Raw genomic sequence first — 17,204 nt, forward strand, 5'->3', positions numbered from 1 at the left:
CCTGTGGCTCCTGAGTAACAGCATAGCTGGGAGACTTGACACCAAAGCGGGCTCTAAATGGACTTTGGCTTAGGTCCCTCACAAAAACTGGAGATAGATAACAAATGGGAATTGTCAGGGATGCCATAATTGTTAAAACAATGATAAATGAGCCTGTATAAAGGAAGCTGATTCCAGCAATATTTCATCAACTCTGTTTTAAACTGCTTTTAATTAGCAGCACATATGCAAATGAATCCAGATTATAAACCAGAACTCCTATAAAAAGAAAACTATGCTTCTGCCCACCTGCCCTACTTACTAGAGACAGTGTAAGACTATTATTTTTCATATATTTCAGTGCATGCTAAATCTTATTTGCTGTGTGAATATTATAGCTGGCTTAAAATTTAAACCAGATATCTCTTTCATTGCAAATCAAGTTGCCCCCTCCCCAACCCTTTTCAAATGGTGCTTATGATTTTCTTTTAAGGAGACAGATAGGAAATATGGAAACTTCTATTACTACTCAGCCATAATATTATCCCTCATCTACCATAGGGATACCCAAAGAACAGTTTGAAGGCCAAGTGCAGCCTACAGTAATCTAAAAAAGCACACAATGGCTGTCTGCTAGCTCTCACTGTGTGTGTGTGTGAAAAATAATTTTATTAGATTGGCAGCATTGTCATTAGAGATTGTTTTATGTTTTCCTTGCTGTGAACTCAAGCCAGAAACAAGTTCTGTTAATCTATCACACAAGCTACTGTATAAGCACAAGCAAATACTATCATCCAAAATGACATGATTCTGTATGTCTGTGATGATCAGCGTGTGTGTGGGTGTGTATATTTCCATGCATATTATGTGTAGCCTTGTATCTCCTGGAAAGTTACCCTTTGGGGTTGTAAATTTTGGATGCTGGTGTGCTATGCCAAGAGCTGCTAAGAAAAAAATTCACCACCCTGTAAGCAGTTTAGATCTTGCAGTAGAGGGAGGGCTAAACTCCATGAATGATACTCCTTCACAGATCTGCTGCAAGTAGAGAACTGTATATCAGTAGACATAATTTTGCTTTACAGCTTTTTTGGGGGTGCTATGATAAGCACGGTTGCCTGATAGAGGACTAACTTTGTTTAAATCATAGAGTTTAAATACCAGAGATGGAATATAGACCAATAAGTTATCCAGTCCTCTTCCCTTCTCATGTAGGTTTGTTTCTAATAGTACATTTGTTTCAAGTGTGCTGTCAAGTCTAATTTATATGCATTAAGCAATAGAGTTCCCCCTCCTCCTCTTGTGGCAGATGAAGGGTGGGTTTACTTTGTGGTTAAGGTACTAGACTGGGACTCAGACTTTGAGTTGAATTCCTGATTCTGCCCCAGAATTCCTATATGAACAGTCATTCAATCTCTCTGTGCCTTAGATCCACAACTGTACTCCCCATTTCAATAATTCTCTCTTGTGTCAATTTAGATTTTAAGCTCTTTTAGTTAGGGACTCTCTTTTTCTGGTTGAAAAATTTCAACTGAAAAATTCGCATTTGACAAAACAGGGTTTTGTTGAAAACAGTTCCCCTCTCCCCCCCTCCCCCCCCCCCCCGGAAAAGTGTCCTAATTGATGGGAAATCTCAAAACAAAATTAAAAAAATATAATTTAATTTTTTGAACTATAACCATACCTTACAGGCAACTGTTTCTTGATTGCCAAAGCAGGCAAACTCAGCCTGTGCGGTAAAGTAGTGAAGGAAATTTCACTTCTAGAATCCCTGTTCAGCTCTTAAGTAGTTACATGGCTCCTCTGTAGTATCTGAGCACCTCCTCACTGTCTCTAATGTAGTTTACCTCACAAGAGTGTTGTGAAGTTAGAAAGAACTTAATCTCTGACTCTGTTCCCCATCTGTTAAATAGGGGTTAAAGTGACTTGGCCAGGGTCACACAGGAGAGGCTGTCGTAGAACAAAAAATTGAACCCAGTCCTAAGTCAGTGCCTCACCATTGGCTGAGCTTTCCTCTATTGGTCTTAGAATTGATCTTATTTTGGGGTCTAAACGACTCGAGCCTTCTCTTAACTTGACTTACAGGCTGCAAATACTTTGAGGCAAGAATTCCATCTTCACAGTGTCAGACTTTCTGAGTTACTTATTTCTTTTGCTGCCCACTCATCACATTGTCTTTTTGGATGCTGCTCTGTGAGAAACTACAAAGCTTTCTGATCAGATTGCACATCGAAACCCATCTCCAGCTTTATGAGGAGTATTACTGATGTTGGTTTGGGGGCAGATTTGCAGGGGAGGCATTTCTGCCTACAGTCTAAATTTTACCTCTAGAAGTGAAAAAGCTGTTTTGCTTGTTCTAAAGAAAAAAATAAACTAAAGGCATATGGTGTTCAAGCTGAATTGGCTTAAAATGGGACATGCTGTGAAGGGGCTGTCCAACTATTGCTGATGTATAAAATTGTCAAATTGGTAGATTATGCTATAGTCTTTCAGCCTGATAGATGGATGTGTGTATCATTATTAGTGCTGCACCAACTGATAAATTATACTGATCTGTTTGAGTGAGTTTAATATGTGGTGCCTGTGGGGCTCGAAGAGACCTACAGCTTTGAAAAAAGAGAGCAATTTCTGAAGACATCCTCTAGAGATGAAGATTTTGATTATATGGCTGTGTATTAATGGGGAAAAGTTGTGCCTATGAGAAATATATCAATAGGCCAGAGACGAAGGAAACCTAAAGTAACACAAAAAGAGTATGCACACTCCAAACGGGTCTATTTTGTGCTCTGAACCTGCTAAATTCACAAACAAGCAGCAGGAGTCTCAGAACAGCAGTGAGATTTGACTTTTCCCAGCTACCATGCTAATTAGGTGCTAGGATACTAATCAGGATGATGCCTGTTTAACCCCATTAAAAATATTGTTGTACCTTTTATTTGCTCTCACAGATGTATGAGATTGATAGCACTGTTGAAAGCCAGGTATAATGCGCGCAGCCCACTGCTATTTATCATCGCAGTTCTGTCAGGAAAGCCGCCATCATGCTCTGCAACATGCTACAACAAATCTCACAGTGATTTTTGTGATTATTTCTATTACATTAGCATCTAGAGGCACAAACTGAGCATTGTACAAAATGCTATCCCTGCCGCATAATACTTAGTCTAAGTGGAGCATGCAAAGCATGAGGGCTCAGTCCTACCTTTTAGCTCTCCTTTACTTTTTGGATTTAACTTTCTAGCACAGTTTCACCTATATTTGTTTCTGAACCTGAGCAAGTTGCTTAATAAGTGCTTTCCATGTTTGTTTTGGTGGCTGTTACAGGTAATGACAAACATGTGCAGTGGCTTCATGGGAGTGATGGTGAGATCTGGGTCTGGATTATGGGAGACTCCCCAGGTGACAAGCCATATGAACAGATTTCTGAGGAACTAATAGCAGAACGAGCCAGGCAGCAAGCACAGAAGGAAGCAGAAGAACTATGGTGAGGTTTTATGACTCTGAATTGATGGCCCATTTGACACACTGACACAACTATTGGAAAAACTGGAATAAAAAAATCCATATTTTAAAATTTATTTAGAATTCTTTAGTGAAAAATGCCCCTTTCAAACCAGTAGGAGTGATACTGAGATTAGGCTGGGTCTGATCGTGATCTAAACTATTTACCTGCTCAGTTAGGTTGTTTTTTAGTTTGCAATCTGCTCTTGGATGATAAATCAGAAATAGCTGCTGTAGTCAGGGATAAAAATTTCTGACTGAAGTTTGGCACATAAAGTCTATTGCTGAGTGGCTTATTTGCATGTTAGTATAATTGACTCAGGAAAGTGTCATTAACTGTATTTCTAATGGAGCCTATGACAACTTTGGAATTGGTCAGAGGGTGTGTTGATGCCCAATGGCATTGAGAGATGAGGCCCCATGTAGATCGCGCTCTGTGGTAATGCTCTGAACAGGGATTGGACAATGTGGTGTCATTTCATATTTATTCTTTTTATTAGATATTCTTAGTTAAAGTCAAAATATGCTGCTTCTGAATGTGGATGCTGTATATTTCACTTGGGATTCAGACATCAATCTGTGCTTGGCCTTTTACATTGTCACCAGTAATAAAGATTTTGCCACTGGAATTTAGCAGATAGCTTTGTTGATGTGTGAGGCAGAATGGATTTCAGATCACTGTCCCATTGCTGCTTTGGCTTTGCATTGCTGACAAGAAATATCTGGTTTTCATCAGAAAAGGAAATAGCTATGGTCTGAACCAAAGACATCCAATGAACAAATTTTTGATTTTTAGAAGGTGCTATTTTTAGTCACTTTCCAAGACTGAAAATGTCTGTCCCCTGGGTGTGTGCTTGGAATTAGGCTTATTGTACTTCACTTGTTAAATACATTTTAAATTCTTTTTTCCATGTATATTTTCCTAGACTCTTACATGAACCAGTTAGTATCACTGATAGTAATAAGAATCTAGGCTTGTTTACTCAATAATCGTTTCTTCTCGCTTCCTAAAGAGCAGTCTCTAACTTTGTTTTGTTTTTTTCAAATTCTTTTCTGAAGGAAGCAAAAAGAGGCTGAAATTACAAAGAAATTCCGGGATGCTATGGCTAAGGAGAAAGCCAAAATAGTGGCAGAAAAATGGAAAATAGAAACAGAAGATCGAAAAGCCAAACTGATGGAGGAAAAAATTCAGGAGGAATTAAAGGTTTGCATGCAATCATCTTTCGCCTTTATATTCATTTTTCCCCATGTAAATTCACAACTCCTATCATCTGTAAGCATTACAATCTTTTTCTACTGGAATGTATAAATAGCACCATTGTATTCATTAGAACAGCTGGGTGAATAACTTTAAACATGTTCCATTATCACATTCACAAATGTCACAACAGTGATTGCATAGGTTATTCAGCTAACAAATTTACGGAATTGGTTATAGATGCTGGATGAATTATAATAATAAATAATAATAGGAGGGGGAAAACATACTTGCATAACTTTTTTTGAAGATGTTAAAATTTGTTAAACATTCTGTTAATATTTGATAAGTAGTTGATGTGTGTATGTAATCTCAAAATGCTTTCACTTTTTTTTCTTTAATATAATGAGGAGCTGATCCTGCTCCAATTAAATTAATGGGAAAATTGCAATTGATTCTCATGGGTGAAGGCCATTTGACTAATTTTAGTTGTAATTTTCTATAACATCTTCCATGTGGTCAGTTCTTAATGGTTGTTTAATTCTTAGGGCACATCTGCATTGCACCTATGCTACTACAATGCGATAGTGTAGACTCAGCAATGCAAGGGGATTTTCTGTTCAAGTTAATACATCTCTCTGAGAGACTGTAGTTAGGTCAAGAGAAAAATTCTTCCATTGATGCAGCTGTGACTACACTGAGAATTAGCTTATCCTAACTACAGTGCTTTGGGCATGAAATTTTTCACACCCCTGAGCAACAAAGCTAGGTTGATCTAATTTTTAAGCATACATGAGGTTTTAGTCTTTATCTCCTATTTTGTATTATTTTAATGTAGTTTTTTTTTCTTTGATCCCATTTCTCATGAAAAAGAGTTACATCCTCACTCATTCATAAGTAAACATGGTAGAGAAGGACTTGGTTGAAAATATACCTGGCTTTTGCCTGCAGATAAATTCACCCCATTCATTCATTTTGGAGATAGGCAAAAGTGTGTATAGTGGTGGTACAGGACTGGCAGGTAATATGGTCTGCATGATAATCAAGGTAGGCCATTTCCAGCACAAATCCAGGTTTTCTCACACCCCCCCCCCCCATACACACACAAACTCACTCTCCTGCTGGTAATAGCTTATCTAAAGTGATCAAGTTGGGCCATTTCCAGCACAAATCCATATTGTGGAATTTGGGGAAATTTGTGCTGGAAATGGCCCACCTTGATTATCATGTACATTGTAGGGAGAGTGGTCACTTTGGATAAGCTATTACCAGCAGGAGAGTGAGTTTGTGTGTGTGGTTTTTGGAGGGGGGTGAGGGAGTGAGAGAACCTGGATTTATGCAGGAAATGGCCCACCTTGATTATCAAACACATTGTGAAGAGAGTGGTCACTTTGGATGGGCTATTACCAGCAGGAGAGTGAGTTTGTGTGTGTGTGTGTGGGGGGGGGGGGGCAGAGGGTGAGAAAACCTGGATTAGTGCTGGAAATGGCCCAACTTGATGATCACTTTAGATAAGCTATTACCAGCAGGACAGTGGGGTGGGAGGAGGTATTGTTTCATGGTCTCTGTGTGTATATAATGTCTTCTGCAGTTTCCACGATATGCATCCGATGAAGTGAGCTGTAGCTCACGAAAGCTCATGCTCAAATAAATTGGTTAGTCTCTAAGGTGCCACAAGTACTCCTTTTAATTTTAGCTGGTCAGCTTGTGTAGTGTTGGGTGAGGGAGCTGCTAGTGGGTATGTGGAGCATGGCAGGAACATACCCTGTAGCCTGTCTTTTGCACAGGTCACTGATAATTTTGGTGTAATTAACTTGAATTTACACCTGCACTTACCTTGAAAGAGGAGAGAATTGGGCCCTTGGATCTTATGCCAATGTTTGATAATGAAACTAACTTTCAGGTGGCTTTATTAAAGCATGTACTGTAAGCGGAATAACTCTTTGCAGCTCCACCTCTGCATCTCAGAAAGCAAAGCCCTATTGAACTAAGACCCATACGGCCTTGCCCACATCACAAGTTGCCACTCAAACTACACTGGCAGCTTCTGGAATAGCATTGCACTTTGTTCAGATATAATGGAATGAAGCTCTTCAAACTTAGTGCTGCTCTTATATATCAGAGGGCCATTGCAAAGCAGGGTAACAAGTAGCCTCGTGACAGCTTCACTAGTCAGTCAACATAACTACATGTGTTTAGGGAAAATTAATTATTCTATTAGAAGCTTTTGGTCCAAATTTAAAGTAATAGTGCCAGATTCTGCCCTCACTTAAATTGATGTAAATCTGAAGTCAGTGAAGCAATTGGCTCTTGCTCCCACAATTCTTCTGGGAGCTGGAGGGTATCCCACAGTCCGTAACACAAATTGTGCAGCATGCTGTGGGGCTGGAAGCACTGCAGGACTTACACTGGAGTAACTAGGGCCAGAACTTGCCCCTGTTGCCTTTGACATACAGTGGGAAAAGTGTTCTTGTGTTTTTTTTTTTTTTTTACTGTCCCATAACTCAAAAACATCTGAAGGGATTTTGTTGAAAATTAAACAAAGCAAAATTACTTGAAACCAGAAGCCTACTTCAAAAGAAAATGTTCAACCCCAAAGGTAAATACTTCAGTTTGTGAAGACATGAGGTTATGGATGAAAATGCTTTTGTAGTAGTTGCTTATTGTAGGTGCTACTAGCCAACAATAAATTACAGCATGTTGCTCTATTAACTTGAGGCCCCAATCTTGCAGTCAGGTGTGCACCTTGCTAACAGTGGCAGGTGAATTAACTTCAGTGGGCTCTGCATTGGCACAATGTACGGTCTGCATGGATCTGATTGCAGGATCGGCACCTTGTAATATAAAAAATCTTTGCTCCCTAGACGTTTATAAAGCATCTCATCAATCCCTAATCTGATTTTCTTTTAAGAGTAACATTTATGTCTAGTTTTGTAGGTTTGCTTAAAAACAATAAAGACACTTAAAAGACTCTACAGCCTCACCAGATGGCAATCCTGGTCAGTTGTTAAGCTTTATGTTCTCTGGCATATCCAGATCTTAACTTCCACTCCATTTATTCCTTTTGCAACCACCAAATTCAATATTTACAATAAGTCCATTCAGCAATAATAAAACTGAAAAATAGGAAAGAGGCATTTAGCATTAAAAAAATATTGCTTTACTTACCTCTAACTACAAGAAACAAATTAGAAAAAACCCAGGCTGCAATGAAAAAGGTGAATTGGTTAATAATCTATTCATGTTTGACTGTAATCAGTGAAATCCTGAAGAAATGTGCCTTTCATGAATGATTCAGGGGATGGAATGAGATGCAGATCGGTTAACAAGCCCACTTTAACAAGTTTAAAATATTTAACACCTCATTAATCATCCTTCTGTGATGATGACCAGACCATATTTAAAACAGTCTCTGAAAAGGGGAATAAAAACCCGAATGCCATTAAAGTTCCATCACTGTGAAGCATTTTGATTTGGGAAATTAAAGCTTGCAGTCCGTTTTGCTGATGTGTTTAATTTCAAACATCTTGCATCACAATTCCCCCTTTTCAGTTAGCTTTTATTCCTCTTGGCATATCATGGGACTCTAAAGTTGGCTGGACTAGATAAATCAGATTTTCACTTATCACAGTGAGTGATGATCCCTGTTTTCCTTTTGCCAATACTAATCTGGCCTTTCTTGGTGCTGCTTAAGCAGAGATGCATTTAATTTATGATGCCAGAGTCTAAGTGTTGACTTCTTTATTTTTGCAACTTAAGGACAGCTACTCTTTTATGCACCTTTTTGCAATGGACAAATAAGCGAGCCTATTACTGGCGTTAATCTTATGCTAATTCACACAGCTATGAGAGCATGGGCACTTTTTTATTTTTAAACTGTGATCAGTTGCTGCTGCTGTTTTTGTTCTTGAAGAAAGTTGAATAACAAGCACATTGGCCCAAATGAAAGATGTGATTTTTGGCCATCCAGGTGAGAGCAGAATTCTTCAGCTACACTTTAGAAATAACAGTGGTATGATTCTTTTAATGATGTCATCTGCTCCCCATTCCACAAGGAAATCTTAAATTGTCATGCAGATAGTTCATTACCATTGAGGTGCCTGCCAGGAAGAATATTCACACAGCTGACTGCAAAGCTAGACTGGTTTTTTTGTTATGAAATGTTTGCAAAATGAAATACATATTAACAAAAAATTTCAACGTTTTTTAAAAAGCATTTAAAAACAGGTAGGTGGTGGGACTTTAAAATTTATCGGATAAGTTTGACGCTGAAGAGCTAGGTATTCTGTGAGATCGTCATACTTGGATCGCTGCTGAACAACTCAGGGCTTGTCTGTATATAAGTCCATACAAGTCTGGGGCTGGGTGCTAAAAGTTCCCTAATGAGCTTTGATTTACTCCGCTTTGAAACAGTAGTAGATCAGAGCACACGAAGGACTTTCTAGTGTGTAGCAGCAGAGTCCGCATGGCCAGTTAGTCTTTGGCATGCTAGTACAAGGTAGACTTACACCTCAGGTCACTGCTCACTAGCTGTTTGTAAAGACAAGCCATAACTAGTGATTTAAACCAAAATTATTCAGGGAAGAAGAGAAAGTTAATTAAGGCTCCCATTCTGAGTAGAGATGTTTTCCTGGACAGCATTTAGGGCAAGGCATGTGCTTAAATCCCATTGAAGTCAATGAGATGTAAGCATGTGCCTAAGTTCTTTCCTGAATCAGGCCTGACACACTATGGGCATGATTTTGCAGATACTGACTACCAGCTGCAGAGTTTAGCAATGAGTAGTCTCATTGAACTGTATGTCACTATTCATGGTAGTCACTATGGGTGCAATACTGTAAGGCGTTAAACGCTCTCTGACCTGATCCAGTGAAGCACTTAAACTTACACTTACCTTGAAGCATGTGAGGGGGTCCCACTGATGTAATGTGGACTACTCACTTTTTTAAAGTTAAGCACATACTTAGGGGCTTTGCTGGATCAGGCCAGAGTGCTCAGTGTCTGCAGCATTAAGCTCTATACCCAGTCATTATCATATGTAGGTGTGATGCTGGCAAACCAGGTGCTAGCTCATGCCAAGGCTCCAGGCCTCACTGAACACTTATAAAAGCACAGCTGGAAACCAGTCTTGTTTACCTGTGTGTTATCATTATCAGAATAGACATTAGATATTAAGTTGATCAGTGTGTGTTTAGACTTTATAAAATGTTTGTAGGATGCTGCATGTATTGATCTTGCTTATAACCTCTGTAGCCAATGGTATAAAGTTATAGTGAGTGTTTGCATATGACAAGTAACTTGTAGCTGGGGCATGCAATCAAGTTTATCTATGTTGTAACTCTGTTGAACTCAGTGGGTTCACCAGGGATGAGTTTGGTGTGCTATCTCTTAATTTCAGTAATTTAGTAATACCTACCTAATAGTTCTGAGCACAAAGAGAGGAAAATCTTAGTGGCTTTTTTGTTCTTTAAGGAAGACAACTGCCTTTTTCATCCAACTGCCTTTTTAGCTGTGACAAAAGTTAGTGAGCTGTCTAATTTCTACTGGGCAATTGCACTGAAGGTATCCCTATCCTATATTTGTGAAAGTTTTTGATATTCGATTGTTAGAAAAGTAATATTTTCCTCATTTAGCCCAATAGTGGTTGTGCTAACTGGTTATCTTTATTTAGGATATTTGCCAAGAAGTAGCATCTAGGTCTGATATTTTCCACAAGCAAGTAGATTTACAGGACACATCTGAGCCACTAATGAAAAGAATAACTTACGTTTCATATAGCTTCTTACATGCTGAAGGCATCCCAGTACAAGGATAACTATCACCAGTGATATGTAGCCACTTCTTGGGTGAAACACAGCAGGCTAGATTTTCAGCTGCTGTAAATCTGATGATTTAAAGCTCATGATCTGGCCTTATAATATGGAACAGACTTCCTCAGAAGGTTGTGGAAGCCCCTTCACTGGAGGTTTTCAAAAGGAGGTTGGACAGCCGTCTATCTTGGATAGTTTATACACAACAAATCCTGCATTTTGGCCCTTATGGTCCCTGCTAACCCTGTGATTCTAGCAACTGTAAACAGTTCATATGAACACTACCCCACCATTTAGAACATGAAGCAAACTACTGTCTCCAGTGAAACTTGTGGGGAATATAGGTAGGCAAAATATAATAACCCAGCTGTCTTAGCGAAATCCCAATGCAAGTAAATTCCTAACAAAGGTGCCATAGGATCTTTCATAACCAAACATGGTCATGAGCTATAAAACTGAGATCCTCTTTAGGGTAGGGCAGAACCTCAGTGCACCAGAACACCATGCTGGAGCACCAACTTTGTTGACACAGAGACTGTCTGTCTGCACTAGAGAATTTATACCACGTGTAATTAAAACAGTAGGCCATGTGTAACTGGCACATCTGCATAAGCAATCCTGCTTCATTTGCTTTTATCCCCACACACTGAAGAAGACGACATTTTGATTATGAGGCACGAGATAATCCCATAAGAGACCCCAAACAACAATTCAAAGTTGAATTCTTTAACCAGGTGCTAGATCGTGCAATACAGTCAGCTGAAGAATGTTTCATGCAGCTCAAGGAACACAGCAGTATATTTGGGATGCTGTATGATATTCCAAAACTCCTCACTATACTTGAAGAAGACCTACACCAGCATTGCAGAGCACTAGAGACAGTGTTGATCCATGATGACATGCGCGATATTGATGCAAGTGATTTAGGTGATGACCTGAAAGCCCTTTCAAGATACATTTCAGCAGGATCAACTCCAAAGCCTGTTCTGGAATATATGTGCACAAAGAAGATGACCACCCTCTTTCCAAATGCTTTTGTTGCTCTGTGCATACTTCTAACACTTCCTGTAACAGTTGCCAGTGGAGAACGCAGCTTCTCCAAGCTGAAGTTAATAAAAACACATCTACACTCCACAACAACACAGGAGAGGCTGGTCGGCCTTGCAACCATCTCAGTAGAGCATGAGCTGGCCCAGACTGTGGACCTTCAGCAGGAAGCAGTTCAAATCTTTGCAACCAAGAAGGTACAGAAAGCACCACTTTGATTATTCAAACAGCTAAAAATGTCAGTGTTTACTATGCAGACAAGAAAAGTTACATTTGCTGTTCAGGCATTTGAAAGTTAAGTGTTACTTAAAATTTTTGAATGAGATATTCAAGTTACTCCCTGTCCCAAAGGACCAGTCACTTACCCCAGGTCAGTTGCACCTCATATCCCACACCGAAGACAAGGTTTGTAGGCAATCCTGTAATAAACTAACTAAAGATTTATTAACTAAGAAAAAGAAACGAGTTCTTTACAAGGTTAAAACTGGTAAACATACCCACAAAAATGAGTTACAGTCTTAGGTTCCAAAATGTAATAAAAGCTGCTGTGCCTTTTAGAGCTAACCCAAACTAAGCAGATTGGGGATACCTTGCTTATGCTTAGAAATATTACCCTCTCCAAATCCGAAGCAGCATAGTGATAAGTGTCTTCTCAATGGGAATTGTTGTGGCTTTCATCCAGCATTCAAGCTGTGATGTGATGAGTTCTTGTGCATGTCCCCTCTTCGTGGGCATGAGGGAAGCAATCAACACTTAGGCTATGTCCACTTTATGTTATTAACGGAAAGATCCATGCTCCTGAGTGACGCAAACTATGTTTACCGAAGCGCTAGTGTTGGCAGCAGCATAGCTACTGCCTCTCATAGAGTCAGAAGATGTTAAGCAGATGTGAGAGCTCTCTCGTAGTCCCAGCCAGTTACATAACACTTTTTTTCCCTTGGTGATTTTTAAAAAGCCAATTTTCCAAAGCTGGAAATAATTATGAGCATAATTCAGTGGGAGGAGACATAAGTTATATCAATGTAATTTGTAGTGTAGACAGAGCCTTAAATACTATCTTATAACATGGGATACAGATATTATAAGTAAGATTAATACCTATGTGGGCTGGCCCACAACATTTTGGCACCTGAGGCGGGGAGCTCAAATGACGCCCCCTTGCTTGGGCCAAAACTTCGAAAGGTCTCAATTCTGCCTTCTTCCTGTTCTACTCCTCTCATGGTACTGCTCTGCCACCTACCTCAATAAAGGAGAACTAACAATGTATCTCAGGAGAGCTCCTTCCTGCTTAGATAGAAAAGCTTCCTTTGCTTGCTTTCTTTTTCTGAATGCTTCCCCAGAGGGGTGTTTTCTTCTTTCACTCATGACTGCTGTTCTGGGCCAGCTAGAGTGGCTCTCAACACTCAGTTGAAGGGGACAAATAAGCAGGCTGGTAGCAGGGCCTGAGTGAGGGAAGATATCAGCTCTTAAGGGCCTAACTGGCTCCTACTACTTCAGTTGACTGCCTGTTCTCCTCAAGTGGGTTCAGGGAAGCAGCAGGAAACAGGAAGCTCCCTGAGAAGCTGGTGTTATTCAGTCCAGGCTCCTGGGGGTGCTACAGAGGGTACATAAGAGGCTTCTCCCCCTCTCTCTCCCTGCAGCTCCTGCTGCTTTCTGTTATTCCCTCTCACCTTTTCTCCTGCCTGCCTGTTATTTCTCTTGTGCCCTCCTTCCTCCAGCACAGCACTCCACCATCTCTGTGCATCTAGAGCAGAGAGAATACATATGCACCAGCAGCAGACACAAATTTCTACACTCTGGGTCCTAGTGGCACCCCTCCCCCCAGTCTGGCACCTGAGGCGGCCGCCTCAGTTCTCCTCATGGTAAGGCCAGCTGTGCCTATGGTAAGCCTAATAGTGTCACCTGTAGTACAGAACTTTCCTTTTTTAAGGGGTTCTAGGAGCAGTCTATTTCTTGTTCCTATATGTGGTGTGTTTGGTGCTGTTATGTGCTTCATAGGCACATCATTATTAACATCCATTATTTCAGGGGGGAGGACTTCAGTTTTGGTTCATTATGAACAACAAGCCTTTAGAAATAAAGGGATAGATCCTCAGTTGGTATGGTTCCATTGACAGTGTTGTCAGATGTTGCTAGATGTTTGTCTGTGTTCTCCCTGTGTGCTGCCCCAGCTCTGTGCAGACAGTTGTCACAGCAGACCTCGAGCAAACTGCCCGATGACCACAAGATCCATTAAGGTACGAAGGCACCCAGCCAGGTTTATTGCCAATGAGGCATGGTCCTAGTATCCCAAAGACTCTACAGGACCACTAATACCTGTATGCCCATTACAATGGACACAGCTCAGTGAATGGGGGGACTTTCTGTTTCCCCCTAGGTTAGCCAAGGACACTCCCTCTGAGACTCCCTTTTATACATCAATGGAAATAAGTTACGTACTGCTCTTGGTTGTAGTTATTTGACACCCTCTGACATAGCCAGTACCACCATCACCTTGTACATCTCTATCCATCACAATGTCATTCTGACCTTATTTTTAGGATGGGTCAGAGTGTTCCTGTTATCTTTAGGGAATGTGTTGGTATCAAGGTGTTCTGATGCCACCCTTCTGGAATGTGTTTGCGAGAGTGCTCTGTGCCTAGCACCTCATAGGAAGTTGTGTTTCTGCAATATCAGCCCTGCTCTTGCCAGACTCTGTGAGCTTGCAAACAGGCAGAGCCTGACTTCTGCTCACTTTGCTTCTTCGCTTTACATCAGCAAAGCTTTATCACTACTTTAGTTCAGGCCTTACTCCTCACAACAGGCTTCTGATACAAGGTCTTATATTTCAGGCTCTCTTTCTACTACAGACAGCAATGGGGATGCCTTCACTTACACCACCTGAGAATCTGGCCCATTAAAAGTTTTCAGACCATCTGGAAAAGTACCTGAGTTGTTGCAGAAGGTAGAGACTTGTATCTGCTCCACTTTTCCATCCCCTGAAGATAATTGCTTTCAGTTAGTAAATTGCTTACTTTCTTCAATCACTTTGAAATGTCAATGGACATAAACACTTAGTCAGCCAGCTGACAGAGCTCTACCACTACACAAACCATGCCTGAGAAACCCAAGACACCTGGCAGTGTTTATTCACGCTTGACAAACTAATACTGTTGTTTCTCCATCCTTTCTAATAAGTCATTTTTTCTTAAGTATACCTTTTTAGTGTGCTCCATAGCTCAGAACAACCAAGCAGCCCTGCTCTCTACGACTTCTTCTGACCCTCACTGAGATCTTAAAGGTCACAAATGACACACTAATACTGCTTGCTTTGAAGAGTCTCCTTTTTAAAAAAAAATAAAAATCAGTTCCTCAGATCTTAGTGGCAAAAATACTCCTCTACTCACAAACAATTTATAAGGTGGCAAAGGAAGTGAGTAACAAAAGTTGCTCTGGGGTAGGAAAACAATGTAATCCCTGGAAACAAGGTTGTTTTACATGTCCAAATGGAAGCCCCCTCCAGTCAGCTGCTACTCTTCTTATGGGTGGCAAGCCGTGCAATGACCTGTCGCTGTGAGACCAACACTTATGGAATGGCTGCAACAGCTGTTTTCCTGACTCTCTCCTGCCTGAAAGGAGAAAATATAGGACAGGCAGGCTTCTTAGGAACCAGATTAGATGTGTGAATAGCTCTTCTTTTTTTCAGGATATTACCATAACAAAAATTGTATTTGTGGAATGGTGGATGAATGAATAAATAACACCTTGCACTTGTATAGCACCTTTCAACCAAGGATCAGATGTTTAAATTATGACAGAGGTGACAAAACTATGACTAAGACAACTTCAGCCCAGATCTTGCAGACATTTCTCTTACCTTTTATCCATGTGAATAGTACCACTGAGCATTGACTAGGCCTGCTCTCAGGTATAAAATTAAGCATGTTCATGTTTGTAGTATTGGACGCTTATCAAAACCCACACAGCAAATCAGTGCTAAACTCGGGAGCTGAAGCAGGAAGTCCAGTATCCCAATCCCACATTCCAACCAGGAATCATAGTTAAATTTTAGTTTGTATAGCTAAGTCCATTTAAATAAATCATCTGATTTTTTTCTCCTTGTGGCAGTATAATATCATGCAATGCACTATATTTTACTGTTGGGTTGAAGTGGGGCCAAACATGCAGCACATAGTCACTAGGATTCCAGCACTATGTGGCTGAGCTGGGCTGTAGGGTGGCTTTGGTTTCTGACACTCCTGTGCAAAACAAATAACTTCACCTTTTTCCTTCATCTAATATAGTGTACTAAAAGTAGCAAAGGCTTAACATGTAATGAGCCCTGTGATCTAAAGCAATTTATTACTGCACCATTTGTGACTCAGTGGACAGTATCTGAATTTCCATTGAAAAGAAACATGGTTATTTTCAATAAAATGCTTTGAAGAAATTAATGGAGCAAATTAATACTAAAGCTCCATGGCACTACCAAAATACAAATAAATAATGAAAATGGTCCCCTTTTAGTGGTGCAAACTGGCCTACTCAAGATAGGTCTGAGATACAGAAGCGTAGCAGCTCTGTCTTCTCAAGATTGCTCAGCATGTGTTCTGACAAAATGTATGGCTCATTCTCTTAGGTAACCTCTCCCTTCCACTCACCTGATGAAACAATTTGCACGTAGCCCCATGAAGGGAACCTTGCAGTGTTTTCTGCCTTAGACATCTCCTTCAGGTTTTAGCACATGAAGGGACAATAGCAAACTGCAAACACTGAAATTTGCTGGCAGGAAAGGTATTTAAAAATAACTACTGAGAATAAGCCACAGGCATCAGAAGATGATCATGATGAGTAACAAATACCTAGCATGAGGGCAGTTAGTCCGACTTGATCTGGGATCCTGTTGGATTTCTCACACAAGCTATGGTAAGCCAAGTTGGGTTGGATGAGAGACTTCCAAGTTGCTAAACTAATATCTCAGCATGGGAACTCTGCATCTGCAATGGGGATGGGCGGAGTATGGACATGGAAGCTCTGAGTTTTAGAGAACACCATCGCTCCGTTTATTATCCCAACTCTAACATCTTTCCATTCACTTGTATATATGTATAGTTTTTAATTAATAGGCTATGGATTGTTCTGGTTATGTCATGTGTCCTGCTGTGATGAAAATTGTCTAGATATACAATTAATTGTTTTTATTTTCAGATTTATAAGCGATATCTTTCTACAAAGTTCAGAGTGTACGAACATATCCTAAAAACACACAATCTCATCCAAAAATCACTTCCCTTCTCCACTCCAAACAGAACAAAAACAGATCAGTAGAAAAGTTAGACTATTCCCCAAGTATTTCTCCTCATGTGCCATGTCAGAACATGTTGATCAGATGTAACAGATTATGTTCCATCTATTTAAATGGCTTCAGTGAGTTTTAGTGAGTTTAGCACTTGGGACAGGTGGTCGTACATTCATTTTAGGCTGTAATTTTTCAAAAGGACTCCATGTTGGCCTAGTTCTGCTCCCATTGAAATTAATTGTGAAAATCCCATCTAGAAGGAGCAGAGTTAGATCAACACAGAGCCCTTTTGAAAATTCCATCCGTAAGCCTTGAACAAGCACAGTCCATTAAAGGAAATTATGAAAAGCCTAATTTAAATGAAAAAATCCAATGTAAACACTTAGAAAGAAAT

General features: G+C 40.1%; 1 protein-coding gene across 2 annotated transcripts in view; it reads left to right on the plus strand.

Annotated features, from left to right (window-relative positions):
- Positions 1 to 17,204, plus strand: part of SH2D4B (SH2 domain containing 4B) — a 105,649-nt gene that overhangs the window by 26,214 nt on the left and 62,231 nt on the right. Inside the window, exons 2-3 of one of the 2 annotated variants that reach the window (XM_077822633.1) lie at positions 3,301 to 3,460; positions 4,537 to 4,681. In XM_077822633.1, coding sequence (XP_077678759.1) covers positions 3,301 to 3,460; positions 4,537 to 4,681 — 305 coding nt within the window. Of the gene's footprint in view, positions 1 to 3,298; positions 3,461 to 4,536; positions 4,682 to 17,204 lie in introns of both variants that reach the window. The other variant, XM_077822631.1, reaches the window with a different exon arrangement.

This window comes from Eretmochelys imbricata, chromosome 7, assembly GCF_965152235.1.
Source record: "Eretmochelys imbricata isolate rEreImb1 chromosome 7, rEreImb1.hap1, whole genome shotgun sequence".
Classification (NCBI taxonomy): Eukaryota; Metazoa; Chordata; order Testudines; family Cheloniidae; genus Eretmochelys; species Eretmochelys imbricata.